The sequence below is a fragment of the Vulpes lagopus genome, chromosome 10 (assembly GCF_018345385.1).
Source record: "Vulpes lagopus strain Blue_001 chromosome 10, ASM1834538v1, whole genome shotgun sequence".
Lineage (NCBI taxonomy): Eukaryota > Metazoa > Chordata > Mammalia > Carnivora > Canidae > Vulpes > Vulpes lagopus.
Window position 1 is genome coordinate 45747955 of NC_054833.1, and position 19910 is coordinate 45767864.

Sequence of the window (19910 nt, forward strand, 5' to 3'; positions counted from 1 at the left end):
TTGCTTCAGCAGCACATATACTAGAATTAGAACAACATGGAGAAGGTGATCATGGCCCCTGTGCAAGGATGAGACACAAATCTGGAAAGAAAATTATGTTTTCAACTCTGTATCCAATGACATAAGTTCACTTTCTAACAGTTGATCAGTAGTTTTTAAAGATTTTCTCTATGCATAATTATGTTACCTGTGAAAGATGACTTTCATTCGTTTCAATATTTATTTTTCTTGCCTGATAACACTTACTTGAGGGCCTCAGTACAATGCTGAATAGAAGTTGTGGTAGTAGGCATCTTTGTCCTCCAATATCAGAGAGAAAAGTTTTCAGTATTCCACCGTTAAGCATGCTGTAGGCTTTTAGTAAATTCCATTTATTATATAAATAAAGATTCCTTCTTTTCCTATTTTGCAAAGAGTTTTTAAAATATTACAAATAGGGATCCCTGGGTGGCGCAGCGGTTTGGCGCCTGCCTTTGGCCCAGGGCGCGATCCTGGAGACCCGGGATCGAGTCCCACGTCAGGCTCCCTGCATGGAGCCTGCTTCTCCCTCTGCCTGTGTCTCTGCCTCTCTCTCTCTCTGTGACTATCATAAATAAGTAAAAAATTAAAAAAATAAAATAATAAAATAAAATATTACAAATAGATGTTGAAATTTATCAAATGCTTTTTCTATACCTGTTAGAATGATTACATGGATCTTTCCTTTATTCTGCTCATGTGTGAATTACATTTATTAATTTTATTTATTTATTTTTTTAAAGATTTTACTCATTTTATTTATTCATGAGAGAGAGAGAGAGGCAGAGACACAGGCAGAGGGAGAAGCAGGCTCCATGCAGGGAGCCTGATGTGGGACTTGAGCCTGATGTGGGACTTGATCCCAGGTCTCCAGGATCAGGCCCCGGGCTGAAGGCGGCGCTAAACCACTGAGCCACCCAGGCTGCCCACATTTATTAATTTTAAATGCTACGCCAACCATGTGTTCCCAGAATACACTGATTGTGGTATTTTTATATGTACACAGAGTTTTTCATATTTCGTTTAGGATTTTTTGCATATATATTTATGAGAGAGATTGGCCTTTTCTTATACGTCCTTTTCTGGTATCAAGGTTATTCTGGCCTTATTGAATGAACTGGGAAATATTCTCTTATTTTCTGCGTTCTGGAAGAGTTTGGATAAGATAGGATTATTTCTTCTTTAATGTCTGGAAGAATTCATTTTTTAAAATCATCCAAGCTTAGGGGATCCCTGGGTGGCGCAGCGGTTTGGCGCCTGCCTTTGGCCCAGGGCGCGATCCTGGAGACCCGGGATCGAATCCCACATCGGGCTCCCTGCATGGAGCCTGCTTCTCCCTCTGCCTGTGTCTCTGCCTCTCTCTCTCTGTGTGACTATCATAAATAAATAAAAATTAAAAAAAAAATAGGGATCCCTGGGTGGCGCAGCGGTTTAGCGCCTGCCTTTGGCCCAGGGCGTGATCCTGGAGACCCGGGATTGAGTCCCATGTCGGGCTCCTGGTGCATGGAGCCTGCTTCTCCCTCTGCCTGTGTCTCTGCCTCTCTCTCTCTGTGTGACTATCATAAATAAAGAAAAATAAATAAATAAATAAATAAATAAAAATAAATAAATAAAATAAAATCATCCAAGCTTAGAATTGTGTGTTTTTTTTACTAGAAGAAAGTTCATAATACCTCATGATTTTTCTTTTTTTTTTTTCAATGACCATAGGATCTATGATGTTTTAGTGATGTCTCTTCATTACTGATATTGGGTGACATGTACTTCTTTTTTTTTGGTTAGTATTATCAGGGGTTTATTAAGTCTTTTCAGAGAACTATATTTTGCTTTTGTTTAGGTCTCCCTTTTGTAAGGGCTTGTGGGTTTCTTTTCCTGCTTTTTTTTTTAATCCAGAGCTCTTCAGCAGTGGTTCTTAACCTTGGCTGCCAATCCAGAGTCAGCTGTGTCACTTAAAACAAAACAGCAGCTGAGCCTCAACCCTGCAGATACCGACTTGTTACATTCGGTCTGGGCCCCTGTTGCTCATGCTTAGAAGGCATCACAGGTGATTTTGATGTACAGTCACAGCTGACAGCTAGTCCTTTAAGAGCTCCTATGCCTGCTACGAAAGTCGCTTTTACATGGTCAACACACCCAAATTCTGTGGGTTCATAAAAAGGCTATAGAACCTCCTTCAATGAGACTTTACAGGCTTTCATGCTTTTTGAATATATTTTAACTTTCCTCTTGTTGCACTTGACTTTGATAGAGATACAGAAAAATGTATTTCTGTATAATTCACCTTTAATTCCTATAAATATATCAGTTCCTTAAAATTTGCTCAGAAGCTCAACTTCTCAGCTACTTGTCATTGTTACTTTTTTCTGAACCTTGAAAAAAATTCACATTCTTTCTAAATCGTTGAACAATAAACTGACCTATTAACCTGCAAGTCAGAGTAGAGCTCACTTAAGAGGGATTTTCAGGACATTTCCATATCTTCCCTCTTTCAACTCTCTTGCTTGTTGTGTTGCCTATTAGGTTGTTGGCTAGTTATGAGGACCCTCGACCACCTATTGACCATTTATAGACAGGTGAATGGGTCCTACATGACAGAGACCTGGTCTTTTCCCTTCTCAAAATAAGATCAGCCTGATTGCCCCTATGATACCAGGAGGAGGAGAAGTTGTGATAATGAGCAATGAGCAAGAATATTAACTTTGAGAAGTAGAGGATAAACCTTCTGTAAAATATAGGGGACTTGGAATTGATAAACTGGCACAAAAGTGGTGCCCAGGAACTATGAGTAGTTAGCTTTGAAAATTAGATGAGTCTTAGTCCTAGTGTTAATCATATTCATAGAAGGATGGTCAGTTTTTCTCTCTATAGTCTTGATGGTGGGCTAGAGGTATTGTTGCATGTGGGAGATGGTCTTCCCAAATTAGCATTCAGATTTTAACAATAAGGACAGATTTCCTAGTGATGACCTAAAAGTGGCACTGTCACTCACTGAGTCATCATGACTGTCCCTGCTTAAGGAATAGCCAGATCTCCTCCCTGAGTCAACCAGGTCCCCAGCTTTTCTGATTTATAAATCACTGCTATACCAATGTCTCTTATAAAAAGATGTTATGAAAAGAATATTGAAATCGGAATCTGACCTGAGTACAGATGCTGGCTGAACCTGTTTTCCTGGCCTATAAAACAGGAAAATACCTCGTAGTTATGTTTTAAGAGTCAAGGAGAAAAGAGAAGTAGCAATGACTCAGTGTGAGTAGAGCCCTAGATGCAGTTCTTGTGGGGAAATCTGTCTGGGTTGAGAATTTTAAGGGTTGGCATACCCTGTACAGGGCCCGCAGGTGAGTCCTAAGGATTGAGGCATATGTAGATGCCTAAGGGCCTCTGGCAAAAAGAAGTGTTGGTATTGGCCAATCTGACGGGGAGAGAGGTGTTGAAAGGATATGTTGGATAGATAGAAAAATCACAGCATCCTCTATCTAATTCTTCTGTTTCAGATACATTTTTTTTTCTTTAGTCATGTTATTTAAAGGCTTGAACTCGATAAGGTAGAGCAAGTCAATAGCTTTCATTTTTTTCCACTGCCACTTTCCAATATAGTCCTATGGATCTCCTTCTTCCCTGCCCCTGATAGCATCCCAGGAAGATGGTATGGCTTTCTTGTCACGTAGGAGTATTAAAACAATGATTTTCATGTATTGCAGAGCCCAGACCCACCTAGATTGAAAATGTACTCATTCATTTTTAAGTGCTTCTCTTGGCTGAGTTCAGGCCGAGGCCTGAGGGTCAGAGCCTAAGAGGAGGGAAGGAGCCGCAGAATGTTCCTCCACTCTCTCTGTTCCATGCCCCTACTCCTCCCAACGTCTGGCTCCCCTAGAGTCTGGGGGAGGAGACTTTTTAAGAGAAGGCAAAGTGTCTACTTTTTATATAAAAACAGTAAATATTCTCTTGGTTCTCAAACATCCTTTGTTATGTCAGGAATGCGATTATTAATTAGCTCTTGTGTCAGGTATTTTATGGGTTCTCCAAAGAACCCTGTAGGAAACCTCCACTCTGTCCTTTGATGTGGCTTTTGGACCTCCTGGCTGACCTCTTACAGACCTTCTAAGTTCCTAGTTAAGTCATTTACCCCTCCCAACAGTGCTCTGGGACTGTGTCACCCAGGCTGCCTGCCCCGCATCCACTGGGGCTGTGGAAAGCTCACCCGCCCCCCCAAAAAGGCCAAGTGCAGCTGCTGCCTCTGTGCCCCTCTGGCCAGCCTCCTATTGCATACGGCCCTAGTAGGCATCAGGTACCCTTCTCTGCCTCCACAACACAGCAGGTTCTCTCAAGAACTTTCTTGGGCATCATCCTGAGGGCAGCAAGTGTGGAATGAGTGTGTTTCAGACACTGTCTTCCCTCTTAGAAAGAACCCCCATCTCTGTGTGGTTCTCTTGAGATCCATCTCCACCCTGTTCCTCACATGGATGGGTAGGGAACATCACAATACCCACCAGTTGCTATGAATTCCCTTCCAAGAATCCTCCCTAATGAATCTGTGTGCTTCTCTTATGTAGTCTGTTGGGTGTGGGGCTGGCCAGGTTAGCTCCTTGTTAGAAGCAGTGTGTTGAGCCTCTCTCTTTAGAATATGGGACACATAGCACCCATGGGACTTGACTTTGAGGCTTTACTAAAAATTCTGGACAACAGAGAAGTCCATTCTACATTTTATAAACATGGATGGAATAGCAAAAAGAATGGCTTAAAAAATTAATCCATCAATTAGTAGAGTGGAAAGTGACTTCCAGGTTCTTTGTTTCCATGTTCGAGGCCAGTGACTACAAACATTTTCCTAACTGTCATAATTGTCTTAGTCCTGCCTGCTAAGACATATTTACCGTCCAGAAACTCATGAAACTATTTCTGACTTCTCTCCCATCCCAAAATGTGTCTAATCCACATTGGCTTCCCTTAGGATGCTTTCTCTAGATCTAGTCTCAGAGGCTGACAAGAGTAACAGATGAGTATTTTATTTTATTTTATTTTTTTAAAGATTTAATTATTCATTCATTATAGAGAGAGGCAGAGACACAGGCAGAGGGAGAAGCAGGCTCCATGCTGGGAGCCCGATGTGGGACGTGATCCCAGGTCTCCAGGATTGCCAAAGGCAGGTGCTAAACTGCTGAGCCACCCAGGGATCCCCAACAGATGAGTATTTTACTAGAGGCCTTCTGGAATGCCTTATCTGCTAATGGTGAAATTTTCAGACCCGAAGGCAGGCTATTGGAGAAGACAGCACTGAGACACATCCAATTCTAACAACATCAAATTTGGGGAGCCCCTGAATTATTTTCGTACAATGCTTTGCGTATAATAAAAGCTTTTGATTCGGAATTCTGATTGACTGGTGTCCTTTGCTGTTTCTAATACACATGACAACACAGCTCTCCATGGGTAATCACAAAAAAGAAATGTTCCTAATGTTAGAATAATATGCCACACGTCTTTACGAAAAAAGGCTGAGTCGAAGATTTAATTACTTCTATTTTTATTTCTCATTATTTCCCCTACAAAACAGGTAGATGAAAACAGTGGCAGTTGTAAGTGAAACACATCTTCCTCCTCAGACTCTTTCTCTAAAAGTGGATTTACATTTCCTTCTGGGAGTGACATGCTGTTGATTATTTGGGAATCAATCAGCAATTTCCAACCCATCCCCATTTTAAAAAAATGCCTTGTGTCCTCTCTGAGAAGAATTAGGAAGACAAAATATTTTCCTAACAAATCTTTAGTTTGTAGTTTGTGAGGTTTTTTGTTTGTTTGTTTTGTTTTGTTTTGTTTTGGCAGTGGAAGCCATAATCACATGCTGATGATAAGTATACCATTAGCATCTGCAAACATGGGATTAGGATAAGCGCTGTGAGCCACCAGCAGGAACAGGTGAGCCACCTGGCAACAAAAATCCTGTTTAGGTCTCAACAGAGCACAAAGGACAAGATTTTTCTTTGTAGGTCTTTGATTTTTTTCTTCTGCTCCAGTGCTAGTTTTTTCCTTTGGTTTGGCGGATTGTCTCAGCAACCCATCTTCATGAAGCAATAGGATGGGGTGAAGAAAGACTGCCCTGGCATCAAAGCCTTGGATTCAAGTCGTGATCAGCTAATGACTCACTGTGGGAATGTTGCCCAAATGCTCTGAATCTCAATTTCCTCTTTAGCAAAACAGATAATATCTGCTCTCCCAACCTCAAAACAACTCTCATGATGTGTTAAATAAAGCTACCAAGATACATGAAGATGTTTTATAAACTCTGAAACCCTACACAACTGTGTAATCGGGAAACTGGGGATGAGGTATGAGAGGAGAGGGAGTGGGTAGAGCTGTGGTCACCTGGGAGCTGAGTTCCTACTCCTGGGCACCTGCTCGGCCTCCTGTGGTCCCAAAAATAGAGACAGTGCTCCATAATGTGATCTACAGGTTCTGCAAGATCTGGCTCCTTCCTATCTCACTAACCTTGCCTTCTACACTCCTCTCTTCATCCAGAACTGCTCTCCATCCTTCAGCTTTTAGCCAGTTATCACTTCCTTAGGGTATCCGGCCATGACTCCCTGACTAGGTTACAATTTCTCCAATTGCATGATCTTATAGAAGCATGTACCCTTCCAAATTCGTAAAGTTTGTCATGGTTACAATCTCCCTTTAGCAAATGATCTCATATTAATGTTTGTCTCCCCTATTTGCCTGTATTGGGGGTGGGGGATAAATTTTGTCTTTAACCATTTTATTCCTGGTTCCTATCACAATGCTGGGTATATGGTAGGTGCTTAGTGCATTTGTTAAGTGAATGAATAAATGACCAGATGGATGAATGATGAGTCCATCCTGTAGATCCCATGCGATTCAAGTGTAACTCTTGGGTATTTGAGCCTCATTCCTGAGAGGGAGTAGTTGACAAAATGGGCATTGGAACTGTAGAAAGCCAGAATATGACTTTGGTGCAAACTGCCCTTTTATGCTCAGAAATTTATTTATCTAAGGTCATGGACTTAGATACATTTGGGCTTGTGTACATCAAGTGGACATAGACCTATGGACATGCATCTGGAGAAAGTATGACTCCTAGAGAGAACCCCACTCCGTGTAAGAAGGTAAATGTTGCTGGAGATAAAATTGCACCTGAAAAGATTCATTTTCTCAGGAAAACAACAAAAAACTCATGTTATTTCTCTAAGGAGGGAATTGGCTTGGCCTATGCTGGCAAACTTATGTATACTTGTGTTGGTGTGTGCATTCTTGCTTGAGCAGCAGCCATCTGAAGATGCCAGGGCTACTTGATGGAGAACAAGCAGTGCTGCCTCAGAGCTCAGCCCCTGAGGCTGGAGGGAAAGCACTGGCTTGGAGGGAAAGGCGTTTCCCCAGCCCTGCAAGTAATCCGGCATGCCTTTGAACTTGGTGAAGTGACCTGCTTGGGGACATTGGGAGCCAGCACCTTTTTTCTCCTACAGGAATTGTCAACTCTATTGACTGGTTAAGGGAGTGGGGGACAGATGGCAGTGAGAGGAACAGGGTGGGTAATGCATGGTGATTTCAGCTGACACACAGGTTTATGAGTAAGCATGAGGCTTCTCCTTGAGGACTTGCACAAATGCCTGAGAAAGACCTGGAGGTGAGGTAGTCAGTCTGAGGGCCTGCCAGAGCAGGTGGGACAAGCAAAGGAACTTGGATCATGGTCATGAAGGGGACTTTATTTGTAGCCACTGCCTGGGTAGATCTGCTGACGGAGTTCCATTTTGCATAGGTAAAAGACATTTCTGAGAAACTGCTAATTTTCTCCACACACCCACCCACCCACATTGGGCACTTCTTGGGCACAGCCATTTGGTGGTCATCGATTTGCCCGGGTTTGCCTGGGACTTTCCTAGCTTTAGCACAGAAAGTGCCCAGTTCTGGGCAAACCAGGACAGTTGCTCACCCTACTTCTCATTCACACTGTTTCTTAACTTCATGCTGGGAAGACAGAGCTGACCACTCACAGCCTCATAATATAGCAGAAAGGGGAATATATCTCCCTTCTGAGATAGTAAGAATCTACAAAACCACACAGATATATTGTGAAACCCCCCTTCAAATTGTGTACCTGAGGAGGAAAATAAACACAAGGAAGCTTCCTCTCAAGGTATTATCCTGGACCAATAGTTCGTTTTCATTTGCCAAGACTATTCTCCAGAATTTTTTTGAAGATTTTATTTATTTATTTGAGAAAGAGCACGAATAGGGGGGAGGGGCAGAGGGAGAAGGAGAAGCAGACTTCCCGCTAAGCAGAGAGCCCAACTCGGGGCTCGATCCCAGGACCCCGAGGTCATGACCTGAGCCACAAGCAGATGCTTAACCTACTGAACCACCCAGGTGCCCCACAGCATTATATCTACAGTGGCTGGTCACACTAGGTTTTTCCTATGATAGAAGCAATTTTGCAATATATTTAGTAATGAATCAGGTATACAATTAATGTTATGAGTTTAAAAACATTTTATACAAGTAAAATCTAAATGAGAAAAACACATTTGCCAGAAATTCTGCCTTGATTTTTCATTCTGAAGTTATGAATTACCGTATCACCAAGATAGCCAAATCCTTAACAAAAGGGAGAGTGACTACCACCCCCAAAGGAGGCAAATAAATGTAGAGTGGTGAAGGATAAGGAGGAGAAACGATTCTTCTGACATTCCTTTATTCCAGAGATTCCGTGGAGGAGGCCGGTCCTAGATGAACAGGTTCCTAGGTCTTGGTGTTAGATAGAAGGAGTCACTGGACCTGTCTGCTGGGGCATAGAATGGTGGGGCTGTAGGACCAGCCATCTGGAGAGAGGACTCCTCTTCTTTTCCCAGACAAGCTGAGAAGATGAGGAACAACCCGCCGAGGGCCAGGAAAATCCCAGCAGCCCAGCCCAGGTAGAGGGCATCTCCAAACTCCCAGCGAGGCACAATCTCAGGGATGCTGTCATCCCAGAAGTCTTGGATTGTGGCGTAGGCCACCCAAGAGACTGGAAAGAGGGTGGTGGCTGAAGCGGATGCTTCCAAAGTCCCTCCCAGGAGGCAAAGCCACCTCTTAAATACCCATCTGTTCCTGTACAACTGGAAGCATTCAGACCCAAAGCCAGAGAGCAGAAGCCCCAGGAGCCCCAGCCCATGGGAGGCTACCATGAGGATGCGGGATACCTGGAGGTCCTGGGGCAGAGATAAAAAGGACTCAAAGGCCTTGCACACGACAACTTCCTCCTGATTCACGCAGACCTCCCAAAGCCCCATAATCCAGGTCTCCATTTCGTTCAGTTCCAGATTAAGAGTCTTCCACTGGGGCAGGATGGTGGTGACACAGGAGCAGACCCAGCCGAGGAGAGAGAGGAGCAGCCCTCCAAGCTGGGCTTTCTCGCGGAAACTCCAGGCCATGGCTGCTCCCACTACAGTGGCAGAAAGCAAAGGACAGGTGGCTCGGTGACTGGTTAGCGGGCAGTACTTTTGGGGAGGCCCAGTGGAAGGTCATTCACATTTGGAGAGGGCTCTTGTTTCAGTTTTTAGGCAGCAGCTGAGGCAGGTGCCAGGAACTTGGCAATGTTGGGTTTGGGGGTGTGCCCGAGATGGGATGTGGGCGTGGGTTGTGGAGGAGGGCCCCGGGAGAGGCAAAAAAGGCCAGACAGTAAGCCATCAATATCTATTTGATGAGTAAATTCATAAACTTGAAGGTAAAATCACTCCCCAATTCTAAGATGAGAATGATGTCCTGGGAATACACACTGATGTAACCTTTCTGGAGGGAAACATGATTTCATAATTCATATTTTAATTTTTTTTAAGATTTATGTACTTATTTGAGAGAGAGAGAGAGAGAGAGAGAGAGAGAGGAGGGGCAGATGGAGAGGGAGAGAAATCCTCAAGCAGCCTCCCTGATGAGCACGGAGCCCCATGTGGGGCTCAACCCGGGGACCCTGATGAGATCACGACCCAAGCCAAAATCAAGAGTGAAACACTTAACCAACTGAGCTACCCAGGCAGCTCTCATGTTTCATACTTTCATTTTTATTTTTTTAAAGATTTTATTTATTTATGCATGAGAGACACACAGAGAGAGGCAGAGGGAGAAGCAGCCTCCTTGCAGGGAACCCCAGGATCACGACCTGAGCTGAAAGCAGAAGCTCAACCACTGAGCCACCCAGGTGTACCATCATATTCCATACTTTTAAATATACTTTGACCCACTACCTTACCTCTAGAAAGTTAACTAATTTATTGTGAATATATACAAAGATCATGAAAATGTCTGTGGAGATAATTATTGATGATTATACATTTTGGTTAACACTAGGTAGCTATTTTGAAGTGACGTAGAAGAAATTTCAACGACATGAAAAATATTCTTGGCGCGTTGTTAAGTGAGACAGGCAAGTGACCAGTGTTTAGAGTATGTAGGGTACAATTTCACTTTCAAAAAAGAGCGTATATTTATATCTATGTAAATACATATCATCTACCACAAACTGTGAACCATGGTTATCTTAGTGGAAGGATTATGGATAATTTTTATTTCCTTGTGATTGCATATGTATTTGACACATTTTACAAGTTAATATTTTTGTAAGCAGGAAAAAAAAAATGGAAAATGCCCCATCCAAGGAACCTGTCCAGACACAGGATCTACCAGGAGGGTAGTGCTCCCTCCCCAACCTCCTGCGGCTGAAGGGCAGTAGTAGCTAGAGTATCTGGTACTCAGGCCTGCTTTCATTCCTATTTGCTGTTGCCAAGAAGCGCGTTCTGACAGGAAAGGAAATAATTTGCATTTACTGAGCATGGCTAAGTGCCAGACTTTGACTAGATACTTTGTCCTTATTTAATTTTCACACCACCACTGCGAGATACATGTTAGGTCATGTGCCAAGGTCCCCCAGCTGGTAAGCAATGGATCCAGCTCCTGAGCCGGGCTTTCAGATTGTCACTTCGTGTTGTGGTCTCCAGCCTGCCACAGAGATTTCTTCTGCACTGTGCCTGCACCCTGGTGACACAGCATGTGGGGAGGGTTCATCTTTATAGCAAAACACAGAGGAAAGTTGAGATCTCTTATAACGAAGACGTAAATGTTGACCAGTGTAGTCCCCTATTCATATTTTAACCTCCTAATTATCCTGTGGTGCCCTATGAAGTGGAAGCAGGGGGTGGGGAGGGGAAGCAGGGAGGAAGGATCTAAGACAACATGACCTTGACTTTACCTGCATGATGTCTCAATACAGTCTGATCAGATTATCAGTGGTGTGGGGGTGCAGGGAGGTGACCAGAATCATCTTGAAGGCCCTTTTTTTCCTTTTTAAAAGATTTTATTTATTTATTAATGAGAGACACAGAGGGAGTAGCAGGCTCCCTGCAGAGAGCCCAATGCCGCCTCGATCCCAGAACCCTGGGATCACGACCTGAGCCAAAGGCAGACGCTCAACTACTGAGCCATCCAGATGTCCCCCCTTGTTTTCCGTTTATGTTTTATTATAGAAAATTTCAAATATGTACAAAAGTAGAGCAAATGGAAAAAGAAATTTCATGTCCTACCACCGAGCTGCAGAAATTATCCACACATACCAATCTTATTTCATCCATGCCCACAACCACTATCTGCATCCCTCCTTCCACACTGTTTTGAAGCAAAATGGGGGGCTCTTTCAAATTGTAGGCTCCTTCTGCTGCTTTTGTAACAACCACATGTTCTAATCAACACAGGGGCAAAATATTATGCATCCCTGGAAATGCTGTCTGGTTGTACTATATTCATCCAGGTTTGCATTTTTTATTTTGGTTCTTGAATGTACAGGCATGCCACATGTGTATGAGCTCTGATAGGTCAGGAGAAATTCCTTCAGGTGCTGCTCTTTATTCCCCTGCCTTTTCTCCAGAGCTCTTCCTTTCTTCTTTTCTTTCTTTCTTTCTTTCTTTCTTTCTTTCTTTCTTTCTTTCTTTCTTTCTTTCTTTCTTTCTTCTTCTCTTTCTTTTCTTCCTTTCTCTCTCTTTCAAAAAGATTTGAGAAAGAGAGAGAGAGTGCATGGTAGGAGGAGGGGCAGAGGGAGGGAGGGAGAGAGAAAGAAAGAGAGCAAACCTCAAGCAGACTCCCTTTTAAGAGCAGAAGCAGAGCCTGACTCAGGGCTCAATCCCACGGCCCTGGGATCATGACCTGAGCTGAAATCAAGAGTTGAACACTTAACCAACTGAGCCACACAGGTGGCCTTTTCAGAGCTCTTTCTTGACAATTTGTGAAAATCTGTGAGTTGAGAGACATAAAAACCTGTGAACTGTGTAGGAGATCAAGTTAGTGAGGGAAAACAGAAGCCATTCATTTTATTATTTTTTTATTTATTCAAATATTCCTTCATTCATGTTGGCATGGACTGTGTGTGTGTACCAGTACCACTCCATTCCTGGGACACCTGGGTGGCTCAGTGGTTGGGCGCCTGCCTTCAGCCCAGGGCCTGATCCTGGAGTCCTGGGATCGAGTCCCACGTGGGGCTCCCTGCATGGAGCCTGCTTCTCTCTCTCTCTTTCTCTCTCTCTCTGGGTCTCTCATGAATAAATAAATAAAATCTTAAAAAAAAGAATCATCATGTACATAGTATATTGTGAATATCTTTCAGTATGTAATACATGTAAATAAGAAACAATTTCTAAAAACTTTTGATAAAGTCGATTTGTAATGTCAGAAGGTGTCAAGTATCTTGTTCTAGTCTACACAGTTCTAATGATATTCATGCTTAGGTAATAGAAATAATATTAATATAAATATGTATTACATAGAAAAAATACATGTGTATCTGCACATAGATTACGTAATCTATGTACTTAGATGGCATTGTAAACTGCAACACGAAAGGAGTGCAATTTACACTTTCATTTGCGGGGTGATGCCGCTTGCTTTGCACACCTCCAGAGGGCACTGCTCATACGGACTCTGATGGATGCTGCAGCCCTCGAGGGTGAATATTTCACAAAAAAAAAGATCAAAGTGCGTTCCTCGGGTAGTCTGGCTGGATACATTTCACAGGTAAACGCTCTAAAGTTGAAAGAGGTTCATTTACGGCCGGTTTTTAAGTTAAAAGATTTCACTTCTTTTAGGGGAGAAACTGGCGGGAAACGACAGACTATTTGAAAACCACCAGGGAGGAAACGCGTCTTCCCCAGTTTGCCAACTACGGGACACCGTGGAAATTCCACGCTAGGACAGTCGCGGTGCCTGCCGGGAGTTGTAGTGCGGCCGCACCTTCCGAGCGGCGGTCTAGGCAGCTCGAGACTCAGTTTCCCGGCAGTCCGCGCGCCCACGCCGCCGGCGGGCCCGGGCTGCTGCTGCGCTGGCGGCAGGAGAGTGACCCGGTCGCTGTCGGTTCCGGGCGCGGCGATGGCCTCCTTCGTGACGGAGGTCCTGGCGCACTCGGGGAGGCTGGAGAAGGAGGACCTGGGCACTCGGATCAGCCGCCTGACCCGGCGGGTGGAGGAGATCAAGGTGAAGGCCCGGCAGCCAGGGGCGGCGGGGAAGGGACGCCGGGTGGGTCTGCGGAGGGCCGGGGAGAGGCGTGGGCGCTGAGCGCGGGCGGGGTGTGGGCCGAGTCGGGGGCAGGCTCAGCCGCGAGGAGTGCGAGGTGGGAGGGCTGCGGGCTGTGTGGACCGGGGAGCGGCTCGGAGGGGGGCCCCGGCTCCGGTCGGGGGGAAAGGAGGCGCGGACGCCCCGCACCGAGGAGAGGGGAGGCGGTGCCTGGGGGTGCTGGGAGTGCTCGGGGTGCTGGGGGTGCTCGGGGTGCTCGGGGTCCTGGGAGTGCTAGGGATGCTGGGGGTGCTGGGGGTCCTGGGGGTGCTGGGAGTGCTCGGGGTGCTGGGGGGTGCTCGGGGTGCTGGGGGTGCTCGGGGTGCTCGGGGTGCTCGGGGTCCTGGGAGTGCTAGGGATGCTGGGGGTACTGGGGGTCCTGGGGGTGCTGGGAGTGCTCGGGGTGCTGGGGGGTGCTCGAGGTGCTGGGGGTGCTGGGAGTGCTAGGGATGCTGGGGGGTGCTGGGAGTGCTGGGAGTGCTAGGGATGCTGGGGGTCCTGGGGTGCTCGGGGTGCTGGGAGTGCTAGGGATGCTGGGGGGTGCTTGGGGTGCTGGGAGGTCCTAGGGGTGGTTGGGGTGCTGGGGGTGCTGAGGGGTGCTGCGGAGTGATGGGGTCCTGGGCGGTGCTGGGGGAGCTGAGGGGTGCTGGGGAGTCCTGGGGGTGCTGGGGTGCTGGGAGGTGCTAGGGATGCTGGGGGAGCTGAAGGGTCCTGGAGGAGCTGAGGGGTCCTGGGAGTCCTGCGGGCTCCTGGGGGAACTGCAGGGTCCTGGGGGTTGCTGAGGGAGCTGAGGTGTCCTGGGGGGTTCTGGGGGTTGGGGCTAGGATGCAGATCGGCAGGCTGGGCTCCGGGGATTGGGAGGAAGACAGGAGACCTGCAGGGCAGGTGGGACCCGAGGTGTCCAGGGAGGGAGCATGTAGAAGGCTAGAAAGGTGGACAGGACCACTCCCTGATCTGTGTTCTCCTCCGCCCACTCCTTTTTATACCTTTTGCTGAGGAATAAAATAGCTTTGGGGAGAATCGTTACTATTCTTTCCTCTGAAATTTATGTAGTTCCAGTCTATCCACATGTTGATGAAACTCTGGGCTTCATCGCCCAGTCGCTTGAGGCTGCTCTGAGTGTTGTAAAACATTTGCAAAGAGCACTTCAGTGGACCCTGCTGTCTGGAGATTGATACAGACACAAAAAGCACATTGCTAGTCACAGTTTCGCTCTCTCTTGGTATCGTTACCTTGCAAGTGTTTGCCCACATCTTTGTTGCTTTCGTTTAAAATTGTGTGCACTCCTCTTAAGTCTGGATTTAAGGGAGCAAGTCTGCCACCCTATAATAAAGGCACAGGAAGTAGGTCTTACAGACAACGAAATTTTACAAAAATGATTTCCTCACCTGTACGTACTCATGTTGTGAGCATCTTTTCTTTAATGGGCTTTAGGATTTTTCACCACTTTTTATTATTATTATTATTATTATTATTATTATTTTAAAGATTTTATTTATTTATTCATGAGAGACACAGAGAGAGAGAGGCAGAGACACAGGCAGAGGGAGAAGCAGGCTCCACATAGGGAGCCTGATGTGGGACTCGATCCCGGGTCTCCAGGTTTAGGCCCTGGGCCGAAGGCAGCGCTAAACACCGAGCCACCCGGGCTGCCCTTCACCACTTTTTAAATGGTGGAAAGACTATTAAGCTACCTTAGCATGGCACTGAAGGCTCCTACTGTTCTGGACCTTTCACTCAGTTTCCTTCACCAACTTGGATTTTCACCCAACTGGCAATTTATTTCTTCTCTTTTCTTTCTTTCTCTCTCTCTTTCTTTCTTGATTTTATTTATTTATTCATGAGAGACACAGAGAGAGGCAAAGACATAGGCAGAAGGAGAAGCAGGCTTCCCACAGGGATCATGACCTGAGTTGAAGACAGACGCTCATCCGCTCATCCACTGAGCTACCTAGGTGCCCTTGGCAATTACTTTCTATGCTCCAGACTCAGTATTTTTCCTGGTTCCCAGATTTTGCTTATGTTGCTACTTCTCCACCATTACCTGTAGTATTTCTACCCATTTTTCTTTTTTTTTTAAATTTTTATTTATTTATGATAGTCACACACACACACACACACAGAGAGAGAGAGAGAGGCAGAGACACAGGCAGAGGGAGAAGCAGGCTCCATGCACCGGGAGCCTGACGTGGGACTCGATCCCGGGTCTCCAGGATCGCACCCTGGGCCAAAGGCAGGCGCCAAACTGCTGCGCCACCCAGGGATCCCTCTACCCATTTTTCATGTCCCATCTCAAATCTAGTTTCCTGCACGAAAAATATCTCCATTTTTTCCTCAAACAGAGGTGATCTCTTTCTCATTTGTGTTTCTGGAGGACATGAATGCTTTTTCTATATTACATTTTTATATTCCGGTTACTTAAAGTATTTGTCCTACTTTATATTCTGGTTACTGAAAGTATTTTTCCTACTTAAAAGTAACTTATTTGGGATCCCTGGGTGGCGCAGCGGTTTGGCGCCTGCCTTTGGCCCAGGGCGCGATCCTGGAGACCCGGGATCGAATCCCACGTCAGGCTCCCGGTGCATGGAGCCTGCTTCTCCCTCTGCCTGTGTCTCTGCCTTTCTCTATCTCTCTGTGACTATCATAAATAAATAAAAATTAAAAAAAAAATTAAAAAAAAATAACTTATTTGTGGGAAGGCATAATTTTTTTCTGGTATCTTCCAAAGCATTCAGTGCAAAGTATTCAATAATTTGTTTATTGATGAAGCTCAGATTAAATTAGAGTTTTAAGATTAGGCCTTAAAATTTTATAAGCAAGAAGATAGAAATTCATAAATTGAAGTATACAGATTGTAGATTTAATATATCTATTTGCTTTTCTCGTTGCTATATGATTAAATTGGTGGCTATAGTCTGAGCTAGTCTAGTTCAATATGGGAACTTCTGGCTTCCCCCTTTCTTTTCCAGAGTTTGTACAACTTTTGGGCACTGGTGGAATTTGGTGATCACTGTCTTCTTGCATCCTAATAATGCTATAGAATCCTTAAGGGTGAGAGAAATGTGTTTTTCAAGAAAACCAACCATTGGCTTGGAGGAAAAGGGAAGGGGTGTGGGTAACTGGCAAGAAGACTCCCACATGGAGGATTCCTTATGGAAGACAAACAGTGTATTTTTAATAGAGTTCTCCACTCATCTTACTGTAATTCTTCTGTGTTATATTATAGGGTGAGGTGTGCACTATGATCAGCAAGAAGTATAGTGAATTCCTGCCTAGCATGCAGAGTGCCCAAGACCTGGTTACCCAAGTGGATAAGCTGTCTGAGGACATTGACCTGCTGAAATCCAGGATAGAGAGTGAGGTAAAAATGGTTCATTATATTGGTTAGGTTTGTAGGGTGGTGGTTCAGCTTCCTGATTCTTAAGACAATTCAATTCTGTGTGTAAGTTTTCAAGACCTCACTGTCATTGGTAAATGGAAGTTGCATTAGATAATTTTAGAGTAACTTCCAATTTTAAAATAGAAATATTTTCCAAAACTATAGTTTAAATGATTTTCATAGTAAAATTTTATTTTATTTATTTATTTAAAAAATTTTTTTTTAAATTTATGATAGTCACAGAGAGAGAGAGAGAGAGAGAGAGGCAGAGACACAGGCAGAGGGAGAAGCAGGCTCCATGCACTGGGAGCCCGACGTGGGATTCGATCCTGGGTCTCCAGGATCGCGCCCTGGGCCAAAGGCAGGCGCTAAACCGCTTCGCCACCCAGGGATCCCTAAAATTTTAAAGGTATAATACTAATGTCATGCATTTGACTTTTTTTTTTTTTTTTTTTTTAATTTATGATAGTCATACAGAGAGAGAGAGAGAGGCAGAGACACAGGCAGAGGGAGAAGCAGGCTCCATGCGCCGGGAGCCTGACGTGGGATTCGATCCCGGGTCTCCAGGATCACGCCCTGGGCCAAAGGCAGGCGCCAAACCGCTGCGCCACCCAGGGATCCCCAATGTCATGCATTTGAATAGCACTTTGTAAATCAGAAAAAAAAAATCTCAGAATTTTATTGTCTTCAAAATAAAGCTGGATCATTTGGCCTTTCTCTTGTCTCTTAGTTTAAAATACTTTCATCTCTTAATGATCAACATTCTTTTATATCTGTAGCTGGCCTCCACACATTCCCACTTCAGCATAATCTTGGTTATTTGGCCTTCTTCTGGAAGATTGGCTTGATTTGCCAGTTACAGCCACTCTGCTTCCTGTCATAAAGCCACTTTATCTGGATGCCTAGAGAATTCTTGCCCTCTTGTACCATATCACTGTGTAGGGCCAGTGCTTGCTATTCTTATGGAGGGTCTGGTGGGGTTTAGAAATGCTTATCATGTTTGCCAGAGTGCGGTTGTCACAAAAAGAAGTAAACCAGTCTGGAAACAAAAATAGCCACTTTAATTTCAAAAACATTTTTCACATTATTTCACCAGGATTTTTTTTCCTGTACTTTACTTTAAGGAAACATAGTCATTTGAAGGAAGTAGAGCTGATATTAAACAGGTATAATCTTAGAAGCCTTCTACATCTACTGCTATATTATTGGACAGAGCTCATTGATACCCCAGATCAAGATGGTGAAGTGTTTTCACAGTCGTCAAGGAAAGACATCCAAGTCTTTTCTCTATGTGATAGTTACTAAATAAGGAAAGTGACCAGATATGTTTTTCAAAAGTTCTATATGAAACTTTAATCACAAATGGGGATTTCTAGTTACCTAGAAAATCTGTTTAATAGGCAGTTCATCAATAATTCTGATTAAAGATTTTATTTATTTTTATTTTTATTTTTTTAAAGATTTATTTATTTATTTATTCATTCAGAGAGAGCGAGGGAGAGGCAGAGACACAGGCAGAGGGAGAAGCAGGCTCCATGCAGGAAGCTCAATGTGGGACTCGATCCCGGGTCTCCAGGATCACACCCCGGGCTGCAGGCGGCACTAAACCACTGCACCACCAGGGCTACCCTGATTAAAGATTTTAATAAAAATAAATTTATTACTCTACAACTCTGGCACAGTTCAAATAATACTTTGAAGGTATATTTGTAATGAGTTGATTGATCAGTGAATCAAAAGTGTAATCTTAGACTGTACTATTAGAAATGTACTATTAGAAATGTATTAGAAATGAGAGTCAGGTATTATCTGTACCTTTCCCTAACCAGATTATGATTGTTGAAATTTATTCAGTTCTTGTTATTTTGAAAGGTGCCTTGTCTAAATGAGGAGGTTCACGCCTAACCATTTTGTTGTTGGAAGAACAGTGAAAGAAACAGAGGGTTTTTAGCCTTAGTAAGATTCAAGCTAATGGCTGGAGAAAGAGAATGAGATTTATTAGGTAAATATTATAAAGTGATTTATTCAGTCATTTCATATACTTACTGAGCATCTACAAGGTGCCAAATACTGTGGTAGTTACTGAACAGGAGAGCTTTGTGTTTGTTTGTTTGTTTTTTTTTAAAGATTATATTTATCTGAGAGAGAGTGCATGCATGAGCAGTGGGGAGAGGGGCAGAGGGAGAGGGACAAGCAGAATCCTGAGCCAGAGACCGATGTGGGACTCGATCCCAGGACCCTGAGATCACGACCCATGCTGAAGGCAGATGCTTAACCAACTGAGCGACCCAGGTGCTCCAGCGAGAGTTTTTATTTCAAAATGTGACTCTCATGACTAAAATAGTATGATACACATTAACTAGAAATAATTCAGTTACAGGGGGAGAATACAGCTAATTTGGCCTCCTGTAGGAAGTACCATCAGACCAAAACCTGAAGTGATAGGTAGTTAGACCAAGAGGAGGGAAGAGTATTTTAGGTGGACGTAGGGGACAGCATTGCAGAGACATAGATGTAATGGAGAGATGTTGCTTTTGGAGAGCTGTGGGGATTCCCCATGACTCGTGTTCAGAGAGGAGTGTGGTGGGAAGGGACACAAGAGAATAGAAAGGTAAGCAAAGACCTTGTATGTGGTTTAGCAGTGTGGACATTATCTTGATGTCTCTGTGGAAGCCATCGAGGATTTTAAGCAGAGTGATGACATCAGGTTTGGATATTAGGAATCCCATTCTGCTTGCAGTTTGAAGAAAGGATGGGGGCCTACTCTCAAGTCAAAGGCAGTGAGAATGGAGAGGAGGATGAGGATGAATTCTAGTGACATTTAAGAGATGGGATCTTTGGGACTTGATGTGGGGAGTGAAAGACGGATCTCCAAGGATCCAAGGATCATGGAGAACAAGGTCATTGATATGCCATTCCCTGAAACAATCTAGAG

General features: G+C 44.4%; 2 protein-coding genes and 1 non-coding gene across 3 annotated transcripts in view; 2 read left to right on the forward strand and 1 right to left on the reverse strand.

The window, feature by feature from the left end:
* LOC121501042 lies at positions 1-103 on the forward strand. Its single transcript, XR_005990491.1, has one exon. It is a non-coding gene; the product is annotated as a U6 spliceosomal RNA (small nuclear RNA).
* An 8650-nt stretch (positions 104-8753) lies between these two features.
* CLDN25 (claudin 25) lies at positions 8754-9440 on the reverse strand. The gene has a single exon (XM_041770209.1). The coding sequence runs from the start codon at positions 9438-9440 to the stop codon at positions 8754-8756; it is 687 nt and encodes a 228-aa protein (XP_041626143.1).
* Positions 9441-13335: 3895 nt separating this feature from the next.
* Positions 13336-19910, forward strand: part of ZW10 (zw10 kinetochore protein) — a 35287-nt gene continuing 28712 nt past the window's right edge. Inside the window, exons 1-2 of the mRNA XM_041772814.1 lie at positions 13336-13518; positions 16823-16957. Of these exons, the coding sequence (XP_041628748.1) occupies positions 13414-13518; positions 16823-16957 (240 nt within the window). The 5' untranslated portion in view covers positions 13336-13413. The remainder of the gene's footprint in view (positions 13519-16822; positions 16958-19910) is intronic.